Source organism: Cajanus cajan, chromosome 8 (assembly GCF_000230855.2).
Source record: "Cajanus cajan strain Asha chromosome 8, NIPB_CcT2T_4, whole genome shotgun sequence".
Taxonomy (NCBI): Eukaryota; Viridiplantae; Streptophyta; class Magnoliopsida; order Fabales; family Fabaceae; genus Cajanus; species Cajanus cajan.
This window is the reverse complement of record NC_138524.1, coordinates 20955918-20973639: the sequence shown is the minus strand read 5'-3', so window position 1 is coordinate 20973639 and position 17722 is coordinate 20955918. Positions and strand designations below refer to the sequence as shown.

Sequence of the window (17722 nt, the reverse complement as noted above, 5' to 3'; positions counted from 1 at the left end):
ATAGAAGTAAATGATGATAGTGATGATGGTTGATTATGGTGTCGGTGGTTGTCTACTGTTAATAATAAGAATTTCACATAAAATTTTTGTGTTGACATTCAATTTTATTTTATTTTTTAATGTTTCATAACCTGTTTTTTTTTATTCAATACCATAATATATTTTTTTCGAATTTAACGGAACAATAGAGTAAGATGGGATAGAAAGAAAGATTTCTTTTTCCTTTTCTTTTTCCGAACTGATAAAAAGAAAGATACAGAAATGAGGGTGATGATCTACTAGATACCATCAGACAATTGAAATTGTATGGAACCCTAAAAGGCTAAAACCGACAACATCTTTTACCCTTCAATTGATTTGGCCACTGCAGATAGTTCAACATAGGACGAACCACCCTCAGACAAAGCATTCAGTGCGCTCTGTTGCATCTCCTTCACTCTCTCTCTCACACTATTGCTCGTCAAACTTTGGTCATCGGGAATAACCTCTCTCACCATACGCGCTATCTCCTCCCTCCCCACCACCTTCTTAGTGGGCAACACCTTGGGCCGCACCGCCAGGCCCAACTCCTCCGCCAGCAGCGTGGCGTTCATCCTCTGCTCCGCGTACAGCGGCCACGCCACCAACGGAACACCGTTCGTCAAGCTCTCGAGCGTCGAACCCCAGCCACAGTGCGACACAAACCCCCCAACCGAACCATGCCTCAGTATACTCATCTGCTGGGCCCAGCCCGGCACCAACAGGCCCAACCCGCGTGTCCGGGATAGAAACCCTTCCGGCAAGTACTTGGCCACCTCATCGCCCGCGTCGCTCCCGGTGGTGAAAAACGCCGCGTCCGCAGCGTTTTCCGTGGGCGCGCGCACCACCCAAACAAATCTCCTCTCACTCAACTCCAACCCCCACGCCAGCTCCCTCATCTGCTCACACGACAGCATTCCCCCGCTGCCAAACGAGACGTAAACCACGGACTCGCTGGGTTGTTCATCGAGCCACGTCAGCAGCGACTGAGTCACGGAACTCGTGTCCGACTCGGGTTCTCTCACGAGAGGTCCAACGGCGTAGACCGGAATCTTCATGCTGAGCGCTTCGCTCAACAAACCCCCCTCCCTGAACGCTTCCAGCGTTTCATGTTGAAGCTCCTCCCACGTGTTAACCAAAACGCCGTCGCTTTGGAGGATTCCCTTCGCTAGTTTGAGATACTCTTGGTATTGGCTATCATTCCGGTCCAGCATGGGGTCGAACACGTCCTCCGGTCGGACCGGGTTGCAACCCGGGATTTTCAGCGGTTCTTTTTGGTCAACGTATTGTCCTTCTATTTGCTGATCCAACACCGGGGAATACACGATCAACGCTAGCGCCCAAGCGTGTGACGCCAAGTAGACGTGGCTGAGAATGTTGAGTTCTCTAGCTAGGGGTATGGACTCGTGGCAGAAGGGGTCGACGATGAGTGCCGAAGGGCGAGGGGTAGCTTTGGAAAGGATGGATTTGACGGCGGGTTTGGCTTGGCGCATTATGACGGAGAGGTGAGTGAGAACGGCGTCGTTTGGTTGGACTAGGTCGGTGATGTCAGGGGAAGGGATTTCGATGACGTGGCAGAGGGAGGGTGTGAGGGCTGAGTTCAGAATCTGCTTTTCGGCGGTTGAGGTTTGGGAAGTGACGGCGAGGACGGTGGCTTTGAAGTTGTGTTGAAGGACGAAGCGCTTCGCCAGCTCAATCATTGGAATGATATGCCCCAAACCTGGGCTTGAAACAAGAACCACATGTGTTGGATTGTGTTGCTCCATCATGCAAAATTTCAGAACTACTAGTTTAAGCTATGTTACGTACGTGGGTTCTGTGGTATAATTGTTGTTTTTATAAAGGATAAATGTTTGTCATAAAAGGGAAATATTTTCTCTGTAGATGAGTAAATTAATTACTATACTTCTACTGGCTTTTGTTTTCATTACCTATTCGATAGTGACAGTGCGCGAAGGTGACTTTGAAATTGTGGTGAAGGAGGATTAAACTTTTCAAACTCTCACTGCAAGGAGGAGATTCGAAAAACTGGGGTTCAAATAACAGCCACATGTGGGTTTCTACCTCATCCACATTCAAATTACGACAATAACTTAACATCCTATTTTTTAATAAAAATAAATAATAATTAAATTGAAATAATTAAAAAATGTCAGAGAAATATTTTATTATTAAAAATAAAGTAATGGAGAGAGCTAATTAAAATATTTTAAATTCGATTCGGAGACTAATTTAAATGAGAAAAATAAAGAGGGAGTTTGATCATTCTGATCATTCTAAAAAACTTAAAGTATGCATATGAGGAGACTTAGAGGAGACGGTGAAGGGATGTTTAAATTAGCGACAAGAGGTACCATTGGAACATTGTTCCCATAAATCTTAATGAAGTATGAAGAACTATGTTGTGTTGGGAACAAAAATCTCTCTCTTTTGTGCACAATAATAATGAGAAAATATATTAAAATAAAACCATAAAAAAATAGAAAAATATCACATAAAATTCATTTAATATAATTTGACCCTTCATATCTTGAAAATCATCCTTTAAAGTTTTGTCCGTTAAACTTGAAAATTTCAGCCCTCCTCGTAAGTTTTATGGGTAAAACTTGAAAATCTCTTCCTTATAAATTTTATGGGTAAAACTTAAAAATCTCTTTCTCACAAATTTTATGAGTAAAACTTGAAAATCCCTCTCTCATAAGTTTTTTGGCAAAATTTGGAAACCCTCTTTTTCTTACGACCTCCTATCTCATTTAAGGTGGTAACTCCCTTTATTGCTTAGGTGGTTCTTCTCATTTCAAGAGTGTTTATTTATTGACTTTAAAATCTAATCTTAAAAGATGAAACAAATATTTAAAATAAATACAAATATTTCAATTCTAAATAATACCATAAAGGAATCAATATATTTTAAAAAAAATCTAAACAGTATTTTAGATATTTGAATTTAAAAATTTGATATATTTCTCCAACATGTTGAGAACATTGATGATAAGACATGATGAATAAGTCCAATGCTATAGACTAGTACTTAAGAAATTAAGTATGCATATTGTGTTGTATTGAGTGTATTGATTTTATGCTTTCATACTCTATTTCGAAGGATAGTGTGTCAATATAGATGGGATATTATAGGTCATATTTTTGGGTCCTAGTGATTTTATAGTGAAAAAACTTCTAACAAGAATGAGAGACTATATACCATGACCAGCTACAACACTTCGATAGGATCTTGATAGATATCTCCTAGTTGAGGTGACTCAGGAGATCATTGTTGATAATGAGGTGGTTCCATTTGATTAGGTATTTTGTATTCTCAATGAGGAGGAGAAGATTGGTATCACATGCATATAGAGTTAGGAGCATGCATACATGAATCTTAGATTATGATTATGTTATATATTGTGATTTCATGATAGTGAATGATGAATAGAGATATATCAAGGGAATGTGAGATGTAATTGATATTTTAATGTGTGTCTATCTTTATGTCTTGTATATGTTGTTTATGGATCAGATGTATTCTCACTTCTGGTATTTATATGTTTATATTTGAGTTGAATGCTATTTACAGGGTTAGAGTAGGTACAGAAAGATGTGTTTGATGATGAAGAAACATAAAGAGAAGTTTATGCTACGACAGTGTGATATCAGGATAGAATTTTAATTTTATTAATTGTTAGATTGTTAAACTGCTCTTTAATTATGTTTTATCGTGAGAACATATTATTAATCAGGAGGTTGTATTTTATTTTGATTCATACAATATTTTTTAATGTTTCTTCATTTAATAAAGTAATGAATAAAGCTTTATGAATTCTTTTATTATGTTTGACGAGAAAAATTTTGTTATCAATTTTATTTTAATTTCCAAAATTTTTATCATTTATTTATGATTTAAATTTTTTAAGATAGAAAGGTATCATAATAAGTACAACAATGAGTTGAGTGGCTTTGGATCGTCGACCAACGTTACACCGAAAAACACACTTAAAGAAACAAAAAGGACGAGTTCTCGTGTACCCTCTCCTCTCTCTTTGAAGGGGTACAGTACCTTTATCAAATAATATTAGGACAAATAGGATCGAATACAACAATAATTGACGGGAAACCTAAAGAAAAGGTTACATAAATATCAATTACAAATTAAAGTAAAAAATAGAAATAATGATGAAAAAAATTGAAAAAATATAATATTAATTTTAGAAGTAGTAAATAAAATTGCAGATTTTACAGGTAATAATATTAATAAAGAATTAAAAAAATTAATAATATAAAACAAACATTAGAAAATATTAGTCAAGAAAAAAGCTATTGACAAAAACGATAAAATAAATAAAATACATGAAGTATTAAAGCAATTATAAGATCTCCTAAATAATAAAAAAGATAATCCATGTATAACAATAAAGGAATTAGAAGAAAGATTTATATCTAAATCAAAATAAATTATAAAAATAAAATAAAAAATGAGTTTAATAAAAACTAACTCATTATGTAGAGGTTAAAAGAAGAATTTATGGAAGACATTAAAATTTTATAAATATAGAAGAAATTCATCAAATACTTATGCAATTGAAAATAATTGATAAAGAGAATAAACAAGTTCAAGAAGAAAAAAACATAGAAGATAAAGAGAATGAAGAAGTAATCTTTAATTATTCTACTTCTAAATCAAAATACAAAGAAGAAAAAGTGAAAGTAAAATTTGAAGCAAAAGAATCTAGTGATCTCAATAAAAGAAAATCGGATAAATATTATTATGACAACGACACATGAGATAAATATGAAGAAAAAACTATATATAGTAAAGGACATGTTAGAAAAGAAGGAAAATGACAGAAAATACCTAAAGAAACAATTGTTGGAGAACTAAGATGTAAGTTATCATGTCATTTACTTGATTATTAATTTAATCAATTACGTAAGGTGTCAATTTATTAAGGATATAAATAAGGTCTTTTATATTGAAGCAAATCAAAGTATTTCTAAGAGAAAAATTCTCAATTGAGAGTGTGCTAGTCTTTTCAAGAAAACTATTTGAATACTTGAGTGTTCAAATACTTGTAATATTTATTTATAAATAAACTCATTTTAATTACTCAACTAATTGTGCAGAAGCAACAATGAACTTTATTATTAAACAAAGTTTAGGTATGATGATTACTAACCTAAAGTGTACTATGTTTATATGCATGCTTAATGTATAACTTATGGAAGAGAAAATAGTTTCTATGGATTTAGAACACCTAGAAATAACGAAAAAGATAAAAATTATGAAGAAAATATTTTAATAGATCCTAGTTTATTTAAGATAATACAAAAAGAGGATCTAGGTTTGAAAGAAGGTGCAAATATTGAAGGAAATAAAAAAGAATAAATTAAAAACTATTACGAACTTATTCCATCAAAGGGAGAATATTATTTACTATGAAACAAATATATGTGAACAACCTAGATATTTTTTAAACATGTGGTAATACTTGTTTGCATTTATTATCTAATAAAAGAATTTTAAAAATTAAGCAAGAAATAAAAAAATGAAAGTCATAGAAAGAAGATTGGATATATACATATTGGAGTTGTTCAAGTAATAATAAAATCAACTTTTCAAGAAAAAATAAATTCTCCTGTAGAATTACTATACTGAAAGATGATAAGATAATGGATTCTAAAGATAAAATATTAGGAATAATAAAAAGAAATTTACCTTATAAAAAACTAAAATTTGAAATACATACAAATATTGGAATCCCATTAAGTACTAAAGATTAGATCAATCTCTAACTTTGGAACATATTTTTCTTAGAAATAATTTAATGAGACTCAAAGATAAAATATTTTCAATAACCTATCTAGTTAGTCATGCATTAATCAATTCTCATCACAATATTAGTTTTAAAAACTATGAAAAATAGATGTTTCTAAATTATTCGAAGAAGTAGGAAAATTTTATTATCCTTCAAAGGATGAAATAATCATGAATTTTAATAAATAAACCAAAATTTTTAGAAGTTAAATATACTAATATAACTGAAACTACTAAAATACTTGATATTACAAAATTTTCATAACAAAAAAAATATCAATAAAGAATATAAAATAAATAAATTAGCTATACAAGTAAAATATCTTGCTAATATAATTACTGAAAAATATGATAACATATTTTGTGGATGATTATTTTCTTAGAGATATAGAAAAAATAGTAATCGGTATGACATCCTCTACTCCATATAATTAAATAAATATAATGATTATAAAAGAAAATATAGTACTTGAATAACTTCAAACATTAAAGATATAGAGTATCATATTTGAAATTCAAATAAGATTAAACCAATGTCTAGTTATTACAAACTTAAATAAAATATATTTTGCAAGAAGTAAACTATAATTCTTAAAACATAAAAGCGTGAAACATAATCAAGAATCCCTTATTTCACATGTATCAAAGTTGACCCTTCAATCAACTAGACTCCCATAGAAAGAAAGCCTCCTGCAACCACATATGAAACAAGCACAAAGAAAAATGGAGAAGTGAGAACATATCTCACTCTGACTATTGGTATAGAATAAGAATGGGTAACTACATCCAAACATTATATAAAATCAATAATTAAACTTCTCATCAATCAATACAATAATTTCAACTCGATTTATATCTCATTCTATCATGACATTAATCAAAATACAGTTCAAACACAAGTAAAATGTTATGATCATACATAAACCAGACTTTCCTAAACTATATGCATGTGGCACCAGTAGAAACATTTTTCCCTGCTCGAAGACTGAGTAATCTCACAAAAGAAAATTACCTGTATAACAATCAAGAAAAACAACACAAAAGAAAATGGAGTGAGAAACATCTCACTCTGACTCACGGTGTAAGAATACACACCGGATAGCCAAACACAAACAGGATATGTATATGTACATAGCATAGATAGACTAACAACAATATCACATTCCACTCATCAAAGGCATAAAAATCACTTTAACATATAACATTAAAATGCACATGTAATGAACACGGACTACATATTATCATGCATGTGGCGCCAGTAACACATATCACATGGCGTATTGTCGCTAGCAATACACGAGAGTAGTCTAGGAGTACATGCCGGGTCACACCCTCTGCGCACTCTCACTAAAAGGTCATACTACCAAGGTCTCATCAGGATAGTTAAGCCGCGCAAGATACATCCCATGCACACAATGGGCGAGACTAGGACTTACAAACCGAGCTATCCCCAAGGACTAATCCCCAAGCTTTTACACAAGGGGGCCTTTCCTGGCGGTGTATTCCATATCGTACCCTTAAAAATATTTATGCAAATGATGCATGTCAATCATGACTCTATATATTATCATATCACATTATCATGTCTCATTATCATATCACAACGTCACGTCTCATTATCATATCATATCGTCATGTCTCATTATCATATCACATCGTCATGTCTCATTATCATATCACATCATCATGTAACATTATCACTTATCCTCATATCTCATGTCTTGATGGAAGAGCATGGGCTAAAGGCCCAACCACTAGAGCTACGGCCAGGAGGTTACTTGAAGATTTGACTGCTTCAGAGCTTAGTGGGCCCAATGGGCTTGGTGGGCCTAGGGTGCTTCTCACTTGGGCTTGATTGATTATACACCATATCTAATTGTACTTTCTTAGTATAGTAATCTCTTTTCATGTTGGTCTTGTATTTTGACCATAGATTAGGGTTTAGGTGTTTTGGGCTTAATTTTGGGCTTCTTGGGCTTTGGGCTTTTGATACCCAATATTGGGCTCATTCTTCTTCTTATATTTTTTTCTATTCATTGTATTCATTAGACCAATGTATTTCGGTCATTAGAATAGGATTATATGAAGAAAACATTAATAGGAGAATTAGGTTTCATTTAGACATCATTTAGAAGTAATTTGAATTGAATTTGAGTCACATGGTTTGCATGGGATGGGTCCGGCCATGTGAGCTCCAAATTCACCTCAAATCACTTCCAAATGACACCTAAATGGAGGTAGCATCCGTGTGATTAAGTGAGGTGGCCAAAGTTTGAATTTCAAATTCAAATTTGAAATTCAAACTTGGCGCCACTTTTGTTCACTCAAGGTGCCGCCAAGTAGCTCTAGTTTTCTCCTATATATACAACTTCCTACAACTTGTAATACACTTTTGAATATATGAATTTTCTGAACTTGTATTCAGCCAAATTCCCTCAAGAGTCACCGAAACCATCCAAGAGAGAAAACCTTAAGAGAGTGCCTTCAATCCCCTTAGGAAACCTAGCTTCCTACTCTTTGAAGTGTGCAATCCCTTGAGAATTGTGCTTGGATGCTTCCGTCAATGGATTAGAGCTTCTAATCCTCACGAATTCCTCTTCTAAAGGTGTTCAAGTACTCGGTCCTAACTCCTTGATTGAAGATCCGTGCATAAGGAGAGCTAAGGAGAAGCTACATCTTCTACTTCTCCTAATCTCTTCCATCATGTCTCATATTCACATTTCACATTATCTCATCATATTCACATAGTCTCCACATAACACTTTAATTCATATCAAAACTTGTCTATTTGTGAAATTAAATATATATTCATACATCTCATTCAATAAGGAATACAACAGAACAATTAGAAAGCAAAACAGAAAACATTCATATTTTTCCTGTTTCTCAAAGGGTTCTCTCAGGAACTCACAAAGCACTCTAATTCATAGAATAAACATTTAAAATAATACAATTTACTCATATATTTGTCTCTTCAAACAATCTCATTTTATAATCATCAATGCATTCCCTTAAGGTTTCTCATAAGGACCCATAAGAACACCAAAGTCTGCAAATATGATCCAAACATAAACACTACTCATACATACATATTAATTACATCAATTAGAACATTCAGGGAGAAACAGAGATGAATTATGAAAAACTTTTGTTAGTCAAGTAGCCTCATATAACTTAAGAGGGGGGTGAATTAAGTTTTCTAAATTTTTCTCTTATAAAACTTTTTTGAATTACTTTCTTACAAATTCAATTCCTTAGATAAATTTATATGTAAAGAATGAATGATGATGCAAACTACTCAATCACAATTAATAACAAGTAATTAAAAGTGTAGGGAAAGAAGAATTGCAAACTCAATTTTATACTGGTTCAGTCAATCCTGCCTACGTCCAGTCCTCAAGTCTCCCATTTGAGATTTCCACTATTCTTGTAAACCTTACAAGGCTTGAATCCTCGAACACCTTGGAGCTCTCTTTCCTTGTGTTGAGATTCAAAAACTAACTAGGAGAAAAACCTTTTTTTTCTTGTACAGATTCAATGATCAATTTGAAATTACAGAATAACTCTCTTTTAAGAGTAGATATTACACTTTTTTTTATCTTAAAGATTTTTTTGTATATGACTTTTTCATAATAGAGTTCGTAAACTTCTTCTAAAAAATTATAGGTATTTATAGACAATTGTTTCTTAGGTTGTGTCTTTTCATGAAAAGTTGTAACTCTTTATAATTTTTCAGAAAATATACTCTGGTAATCGATTACAAGACTTGGTAATTGATTACAACGGTTTTAAGTTCAAAATTTTGAAACGTTGTATCTTTTAAATTCAAATTTTTTAAGTTCTCTCTTCTGGTAATAGATTACATGGTCTAGTAAATCGATTACAAGGTCTGGTAATCGATTACTAGAACACATTTTTGCATTATTTCAAAAACTTTTATGTAGAAAACTTCATATCAATAATTTCTTTCACAAATCTCTTTTAAGAAATGATTTGAACTATTCTTTAAAGCTTTTGTTAAGTCTTTCAAAAGCAATTTTACTTACTTTCAAAATATTTAAAACTTGCTTAAATTTAAAGAGATTAATTTGAGTTTTTTGAAAACTTATTCTCAAGGCCAAGCATACTTGCAATTCTAAAAGATTCTTTTACATTCTTAGCTAAGTTAACAAGACTTATCTATGTAACACTTGAGATCTTGTTCTTGCATCAACTTGCTTTAGCTCAACCTTGATTCTTCTTCAATTCTTTATAATCACTTTGGCATCATCAAAATATTTGTGCATATTTTCTTCCACAACTTTTGGCAGAAATTTTTGGAGGGAAGGGAATGTTGAAGAAGTTTTTTTTTTGCTATATTGCACTTTTAGTCTTCCTATTTTTGTTTATCCGTAATTTTGGTCCCTCTATTTTGAAATAAAGACATTTAATCCTCTATTTTCTAAAAACACGAAATTTTGATCCTCCCATCAATTTTATATTTGTTGATCATTAAATTATAACATTATCTAATGATATATCATTATGTAACTGATGTAATATTTAATGACAACTTATAAGAATAAAAATTCAAAATAACATCCACAGATGATTTTCATTTGCATCTATTTTTACTGAGTGCTTCATGTATATTTTATTGATAAAAATCTTATTTATATGTTTTTTTTCAATTTTTTTTTATTTCTAGGTGTCATGTTACTAAATGTCATATCACTTTAGTATGAATAAATGTTAAAATTTTATGCTTAATAGATGTCAATTTGATAGGAAGACTAAAATTTCATATTTTTAAAATTAAATATAACAGTAATTAGTAATTAGTTACTTTAAAAAAATATTAAATACATATTTTTATCTAATATTTTTATTTATAATAAAATTTGTGTATGAAAAACTTTTGGCAGGATTTGTTGGAGGGAAATGAATTTTACATATACGTTAAAATCTCGTTAAAATTAATATTAATTAGACTTTAATACTAGTAGTTAATAAAATAATTATTTTAAATTCAAAATAATTTATGAATAAATTAACTTTTTGAAATATCTCAAAATATACAATAATCCCCAACATATTTCAAAAGGTTTAGAAATACATTATGAGTTATCATATAGGATGTAATGCATCGAATCTAGTGTAGTAAATTATTGAACCAAATTTAGATCAATAAAACTTAATACACAGTGTAGTGAGTCTAGCAAACTATTAAATCCAAAACACTCGGTATGTATTAGAGGTTAACCAATCACAACACACTCACACAGTCCTTGTCGTTATCATTGTGTTGCATTTTTAGGTCATGTGCACACCTGATATTCATGAGTGGTCTATAGATCTTGTCAAGATCCTATGCAAGCAGCTGTATTTGACATTCATATAGATTATTTCATCAAGTGTATGTTACAAATCATACACCACCCATAAGCATATGAAAATCATTAAAATAAATTAAGCTTTCTCACAATCACATATAAATCTCAATTATAAAGATTATTCTCTTATTAATGAAGCTTTAACACTTTCTCACACCACAAGAAGAGATTAAAAAAATTGATTTTAGTTCTAACATAACTGACAAGTGACTTGTTTTTCCCATTGAACCTTCTTCATAGGATCTCTAATCACAAAAGTTAGATTACCATCACTATTTGTTTCATAATAAAATCTCAATCCCTTTAATATCTTCCCTAAGAGTTTAAAGTTAAAGGATTCACCAAATTCATCATTGTCTGCACATAATCATTTTCAATCCTTTTAAACAATTATTATATCACATCATTTTTTAATTTTATATTCTCAACAAAATATTTAATATATATGAGGTTCTCAATCACTAAGTTTCATAATCAACCATCTATAGTGTAACAAACTCTAATTCAATAATTATTAGTAATTAATTAATAATGAAACGTATATGTAACAATAATTACATTATAAATATTAAATATATATTTATTTATAATAAATTTTGTGTATGAAAAACTTTTGGCGGGATTTGTTGGAGGGAAATGAATTTTACAGGAATGGTTACCTTTATAAATAAATAAATAAATATATATATATATATATATAGGAGATTGCTAATATATTTCTACCTATTTTTTAATTGGAGTATGTTAGTAACTTATATCAAAATTTTAGGACAAGATCATCACTCATTTCTTTTGATTTGGTTAATTTGTGTAAAAGATATTATAGTAATTTAATTTAATTTTAAAAGAAAATAAAACATTTTCTCTCTTTTATTAACTTCATTTTCTAGCTCATTTCTCTCTCCTATTAAATTTCTACTCTAACTCATTTCTCTCTCATCTCTCATGATATCCCTATCTCTCTGAACAAATAAAAATTAATTAATAGAAAAAGATAAATGAGTTAGAGATTGAAATTGATAAAAGAAAGAAAATATTTTATTTTCTTTTAAAATTAAATTAAATTACTATAATATCATTTATACAAATTAATCAAATAAAAAGAAATGAGTTATTTTCTTGTCTTAAAATTTTGGTGTAGGAGACTAACGTACTCCAACTAAAAAATAAGTAAGAATATATTAACAATCCCTCTGTCTATATATATGTATATATATATAGAAAGAAATACTTAGAATAACAGTATTGATAATTATAATTTGTTTTGAATGTCAACTTTTATCATATAATTTTATTAAAAAAATTAATCCTTGTATTTATATATATTATAATGCTTAAAGTAGTTATTATAGATATGTATCCGTATTAAAATGGTGATTCCATTAATAGAGTAGGTGAGATGAAAAGACTTATTAAGTTGAATTACATCAATGGGATGCAAAACAATCAAAAATGCAGCGACAAGTGCAAGTACCGTAAATATCGAGGAAACACTTTCCTATGCCTTGGTGTTGGGTATATACACGCACCATCTTCCACAATCATCAGGAGTGCATGTTCTTGGCAACATGAATTTTTCACATATTTTTGCTCTTGCTGCTTCGCTTCCCCTTGACATCACTGCAAATACAATATCAAGGTTACAACTAATTCATATTATTTTTCCACCTCAACAAATTCAAAACCCTATAATTATATACCAAACCTGAAACCATAAATATAAGACTAAAAGTTATTTGGACGATAAAAAGCTTAGCCATCTCACACAGTTCTAATATCACTGTTATTCTAAATATCTCTTTCTATACTATATCTTTAACATATATATTTATAAAGGGAACCATTCCTGTAAAATATTCCTCCAACAAATCCCGCCAAAAGTTTTTCATACACAAATTTTGTTATAAATAAAAATATATATAATATTTATAATGTAATTACTGTTACATATAAGTTTCATTATTAATTAATTACTAATTAAAAATATCATTGGTTTTAAAATTCTTCATTATTAAAATATTGTGGATTATTTTCCATTGTATTAAGATACAATGAAGATTAATTGAGTCTTGGACTTGTATGAAAAAAAAAATCATTAATATTGTACTAGAATTAATTTGAGATCAACCAATAATAATTATTGAATTAGAGTTTGTTACCCTAGAGATGATTGATTATGAAACTTAGTGATTGAGAACCTCATATTAAATATTTTGTTGAGAATATAAAATTAAAAAATATGTGATATAACAATTGTTTAAAAAGGATTGAAAATGATTATGTGTAGTCAATGATGAATTTGGCCAACTTTGACTTTAAACTCTTAGGAAAGATATTATTTACTAAATATTGTAAGTTATTTATAAACATCGAAGGGATTGAGATTTTATTAAAGTCATTGGAAAGAAGCAGTGATAGTAATCTAACCTTTGTGATTGCAAATCTTATGAAGAAGGTTGATCAATGGGAAAAATAAGTCCATTGTTAGTTCTGTTAGAACTAAAATTAATTTTTTTAATCTCTTCTTGTGGTGTGAGAAAGTGTTAAAGTTGCATTAATGAGAGAATAATCTTTATAGTTGAGATTTATGTGATTGTGAGAAAGATTAATTTAATTTAATAATTTCCATATCCCTTATGGGTCGTGTATGATTTGTAGCATACACTTGATGAAATAACCTATATAAGTGTCAAATGCAACTGCTTGCATGGGATCTTAGCGAGATCTATAGAGCACTCGTGAATATCAGGTGCGCACATGGCCTAAAAACACAACACAATGATAACGACAAAGATTATGTGAGTGTGTTGTGATTGGTTAACCTCTAATACACATCAAGTGTTTTGGATTCAATAGTTTTCTAGACTCACTACACTATGTGTTAAGTTTTATTATCTAAGTTTGGTTCAATAGCTTGCTATACTAGATTCGATGTATTACATCCTATATGATAACTCAGAATGTCTTTCTAAACCTTTTGAAATATGTAGGGGATTATTGTATATTTTGAGATATTTCAAAAGGTTAATTTATTCATAAATTATTTTGAATTTAAATTTAAATTCAAAATAATTATTTTATTAACTATTCCCTAAGATTCAATAGGAGTTTGATGTATGAAACATTGCTCTCTTCTCTCTTTTTTGGCTTAAAAACTTGTTACAAACTTCCCTCATTCGTTAAGATTGACTAATCCATGTGGAAGTATCGTTTATTGGAACCTTTCACCTCTTCGGCCTTCAGAGTTTATATTTAAATATTTGGTATTGCCACCAAGATCTACACCAACGAATGCTCTACTTGAGCTTGTGCCCCAAGTTTTATAGCGACTATTGCACCCTCCTACTCATTAAGACCCGACTCTTGCCTCAATGGTCAGGTATATGTCGTGCGCTTTAGTGCCATCCATTCTGGAGCTAGTTGATTTGACAGTTGAGTTGTTACACAATCTTTAGTGAATTTTGACTTTCATGACCACTATTTTGCTGTCAGTTATGCATCCTAGTCTAGTACTGGGAAGATATTGTTGTATCTTGGAAGACTTGCATTAGAGTTGTGTATTGTATGTCTTAGGAATTCAAATCAATTTGTGTTTTCAACATCCATAGACATCAATTACACTTTTTTTCATTCATAATAATAACACTTGTTTCTCTCTTGTTCTCTTGCTCAAAGTCCCTTTGCTGTCGTTTGTTCTAACACCTCTCTCTAGCTCGTGCTGCCTCAATCGTGACTCCTCATACTAGTGCCTTTTTACCGCTCTCTCCTTTTCACTTTTGGTGATGCTGACATGTTCCTCCTTTGTCCTTGTTGCTTCTGGTGTGAAACGCGATATCCTTTGTTTCTTATCTAGATTCAAATATTCACATATTTGTCGTTACTTGATTACAGGTAATTTTGGATATTATCTATATGTAAATTTTAATTCTGATTTATTTTTCTTTTTTGTTGGATTGGAAATTTATTGAGTAAAAGCCTCCACAAGTATAGAGTTTTGTGGAATGATTCTTTCTTATTGAATTTGACCATTGTCATGAATATATACAAAGATTTCTAGCATTTTCATAAATAGCAGAGCTAATCTAGGAAACAAATAAAACTAATATATGAAAGTATATCAAAGAGATATTTCATCTTGATATATTGTAGCCTAGAAAATATTCATAGAATAATTACAAAGATATATTCCATATATTCCATTAATTACCAAGATATTCCACTAATACTCCCCCTCAAGTTGCAGCATGGAGATTGCAAATGTCCAACTTGGAAAGAAGTAAAGAAAATTGTGATTTACCAAGAGCTTTGGTCAAAATATCTACAAGTTGTGCATTAGTTCGAATATGATACGTAGAAATCATTCCATCTTGCAATGCATCACGAATAAAGTAACAATCCATTTTGATATGTTTCGTTCTTTCATGAAAAATCGGATTAGCCGCTATATGGAGAGCAGCTTGACTGTCACAAAACAATTTCATGGGACGCACATGTTGTATCCCAAAACAAGCCAAAAGGGATTTCAACCATTTTAACTCACATGTAGTAGTGGCCATAGATCTATACTCAGCCTTCGTAGAAGATCGAGAAACAATTGGTTGTTTTTCGTTTTCCAAGAGACAGGAGAAGAACCTAATAAAACAAAGTAACCCATCAATGATTTTCGAGTCAAAGGGCAACTTGCCCAATCACTATCACAGAAAGCATAGAGCTTAAAATTACTCTCCCAATGCAGCAGAATACCCTGTCCAGGACAACCTTTTAAATACCGTAAAACTCTCAAAGCTGCATCCCAATGTTCAACACGAGGATCACCCATGAATTGAGCTAATATATGTACAAAGTAACACAATTCGGGTCGTGTAATCGTCAAGTAGATTAGACACCTTACAAGCCGTTGGTATTTCTCTGGATCATCAAAGAGGGCACCATTAATGGTGGCAAGATGGTGGTTTTGTTCCAAGGGTGTAGAAACAGGACGTGCACCAAGTAAGCCAGCTTCACTTATAATGTCAAGAACATATTTGCGTTGTGAAAGAAACAAACCATCCTTCCCACGTGCTACTTCAATGCCAAGAAAATACTTGAGAATGCCCAAATCTTTCATATGAAATCATGCACTAAGTTGTTCCTTGAATTTTTGAATTGCCAAAGAAGAAGAACCAGTAATGATAAGGTCATCAACATAATTGAAACAGATACAATTGGAAAAACCCTTCATACATGAGCATACAACAAACATAGGATTGAGGGTCAATCCCACTACCCGACATATACTCCCACATCCAGAGCGAGATTTCTGACTCCCCCTTACCTGGATAAGTAGAAGACGAAGCTAGAGCAGAATCTGCTTGATCTTCTTCTCTTAGTTCTCCTTGGTCTTTAGAGAGTGTGTCTAGAAGCAGTGCCAGAGTCTGCTATTTATAGATTTCAGGAGTGGCCAGAATGACCCGTTTTAAATTCGAAACGGCCCGTTCTAGATCCTTTCATCATGTGTAAAATTTGCATCTAGAACGACCCGTTCTAAAACCAAAAAGGCCCGTTCTGGAGATGAGTTTTAACTCACAACGGCCATGTTTGGAACGACCCATTCTTAAACCAGAATGGCCCTTTCCCACTAGGGTTATAGGCCTTTTTAGTAGTTTGGAACGGCCCGTTCTAGGCTACTAAATTATCCTTAATAAATTTTATGAAAATTACTAAATTACCCTCCATAAAAAGTATGAAAACTGGGTTGTTACACTTATCACTTATAATTCATAGCACGTGATGTTTTATCATCGATCACTTTATCACTTTCCAATTCATCACTTATCACTTTCACTTATCATAATCACTATGTACACAATCCCTTGCACATACAGACATAAGAATTAAGTTCAAAACAGGGTTACGCTTGGCGAGACATGCTTTACGCCTATCATGAATGAGGTTGCGAGTCTTTAAAAGGAATCACGCCTAGTGTGATCTTTTCCACGCTTGGTGAGATGCATTTAGAGGACCTCTAGAGCCATCGTGCCCATCGTGACTACACTCACGCCTAGCGTCAATATTGTCGCAAGTATTTTGAGCTTTCACGCTTGGCGAGGCCAAGCCCACGTTCGATGTGATTGAGGTCGCAAGCATTTTATGTTACTCGCGCTCGATGAGTCTAAGTTGTCACTTGACGTGATATTAATAAACAAATTTTCTACATAATTCACAATTTTTTCAAATATATTGCTCCTACGATTTCTACGATTTTAATTCGTTATAGGGGTTTCTATGGTCTAATTAATCAACATTTTACTCATGCAATTTACAATTGTTTCGAATTCACTCTTACTCAAGGGTTTAGATACATCCTTAGGGTTCCACGAAAATCCAAAGACACTCCAAGATTCATGATCACATGATAGTCTTATAATTAACACATCATTACTCGCTTATAACATATTCGAAACATCTAATTTCATCACAAATTACACTAGGTTCGGGTTTAAACCCTCACCCACCTACATACACGCATAACCTGATGGATTGA

At 31.8% G+C, this 17722-nt stretch overlaps 1 protein-coding gene across 1 annotated transcript; it reads right to left on the bottom strand.

The window, feature by feature from the left end:
- Positions 1-200: 200 nt before the first annotated feature.
- On the bottom strand, positions 201-1900 carry LOC109812923 (anthocyanidin 3-O-glucosyltransferase 5). Its single transcript, XM_020376990.3, has one exon. The coding sequence runs from the start codon at positions 1785-1787 to the stop codon at positions 342-344; it is 1446 nt and encodes a 481-aa protein (XP_020232579.1). The 5' UTR covers positions 1788-1900; the 3' UTR covers positions 201-341.
- Between the last annotated feature and the right edge of the window lie 15822 nt (positions 1901-17722).

Bases quoted from the DNA above. Each gene is read 5' to 3' on its own strand.
- LOC109812923 (XM_020376990.3), bottom strand. From the start codon at position 1,787: ATGATGGAGCAACACAATCCAACACATGTGGTTCTTGTTTCAAGCCCA.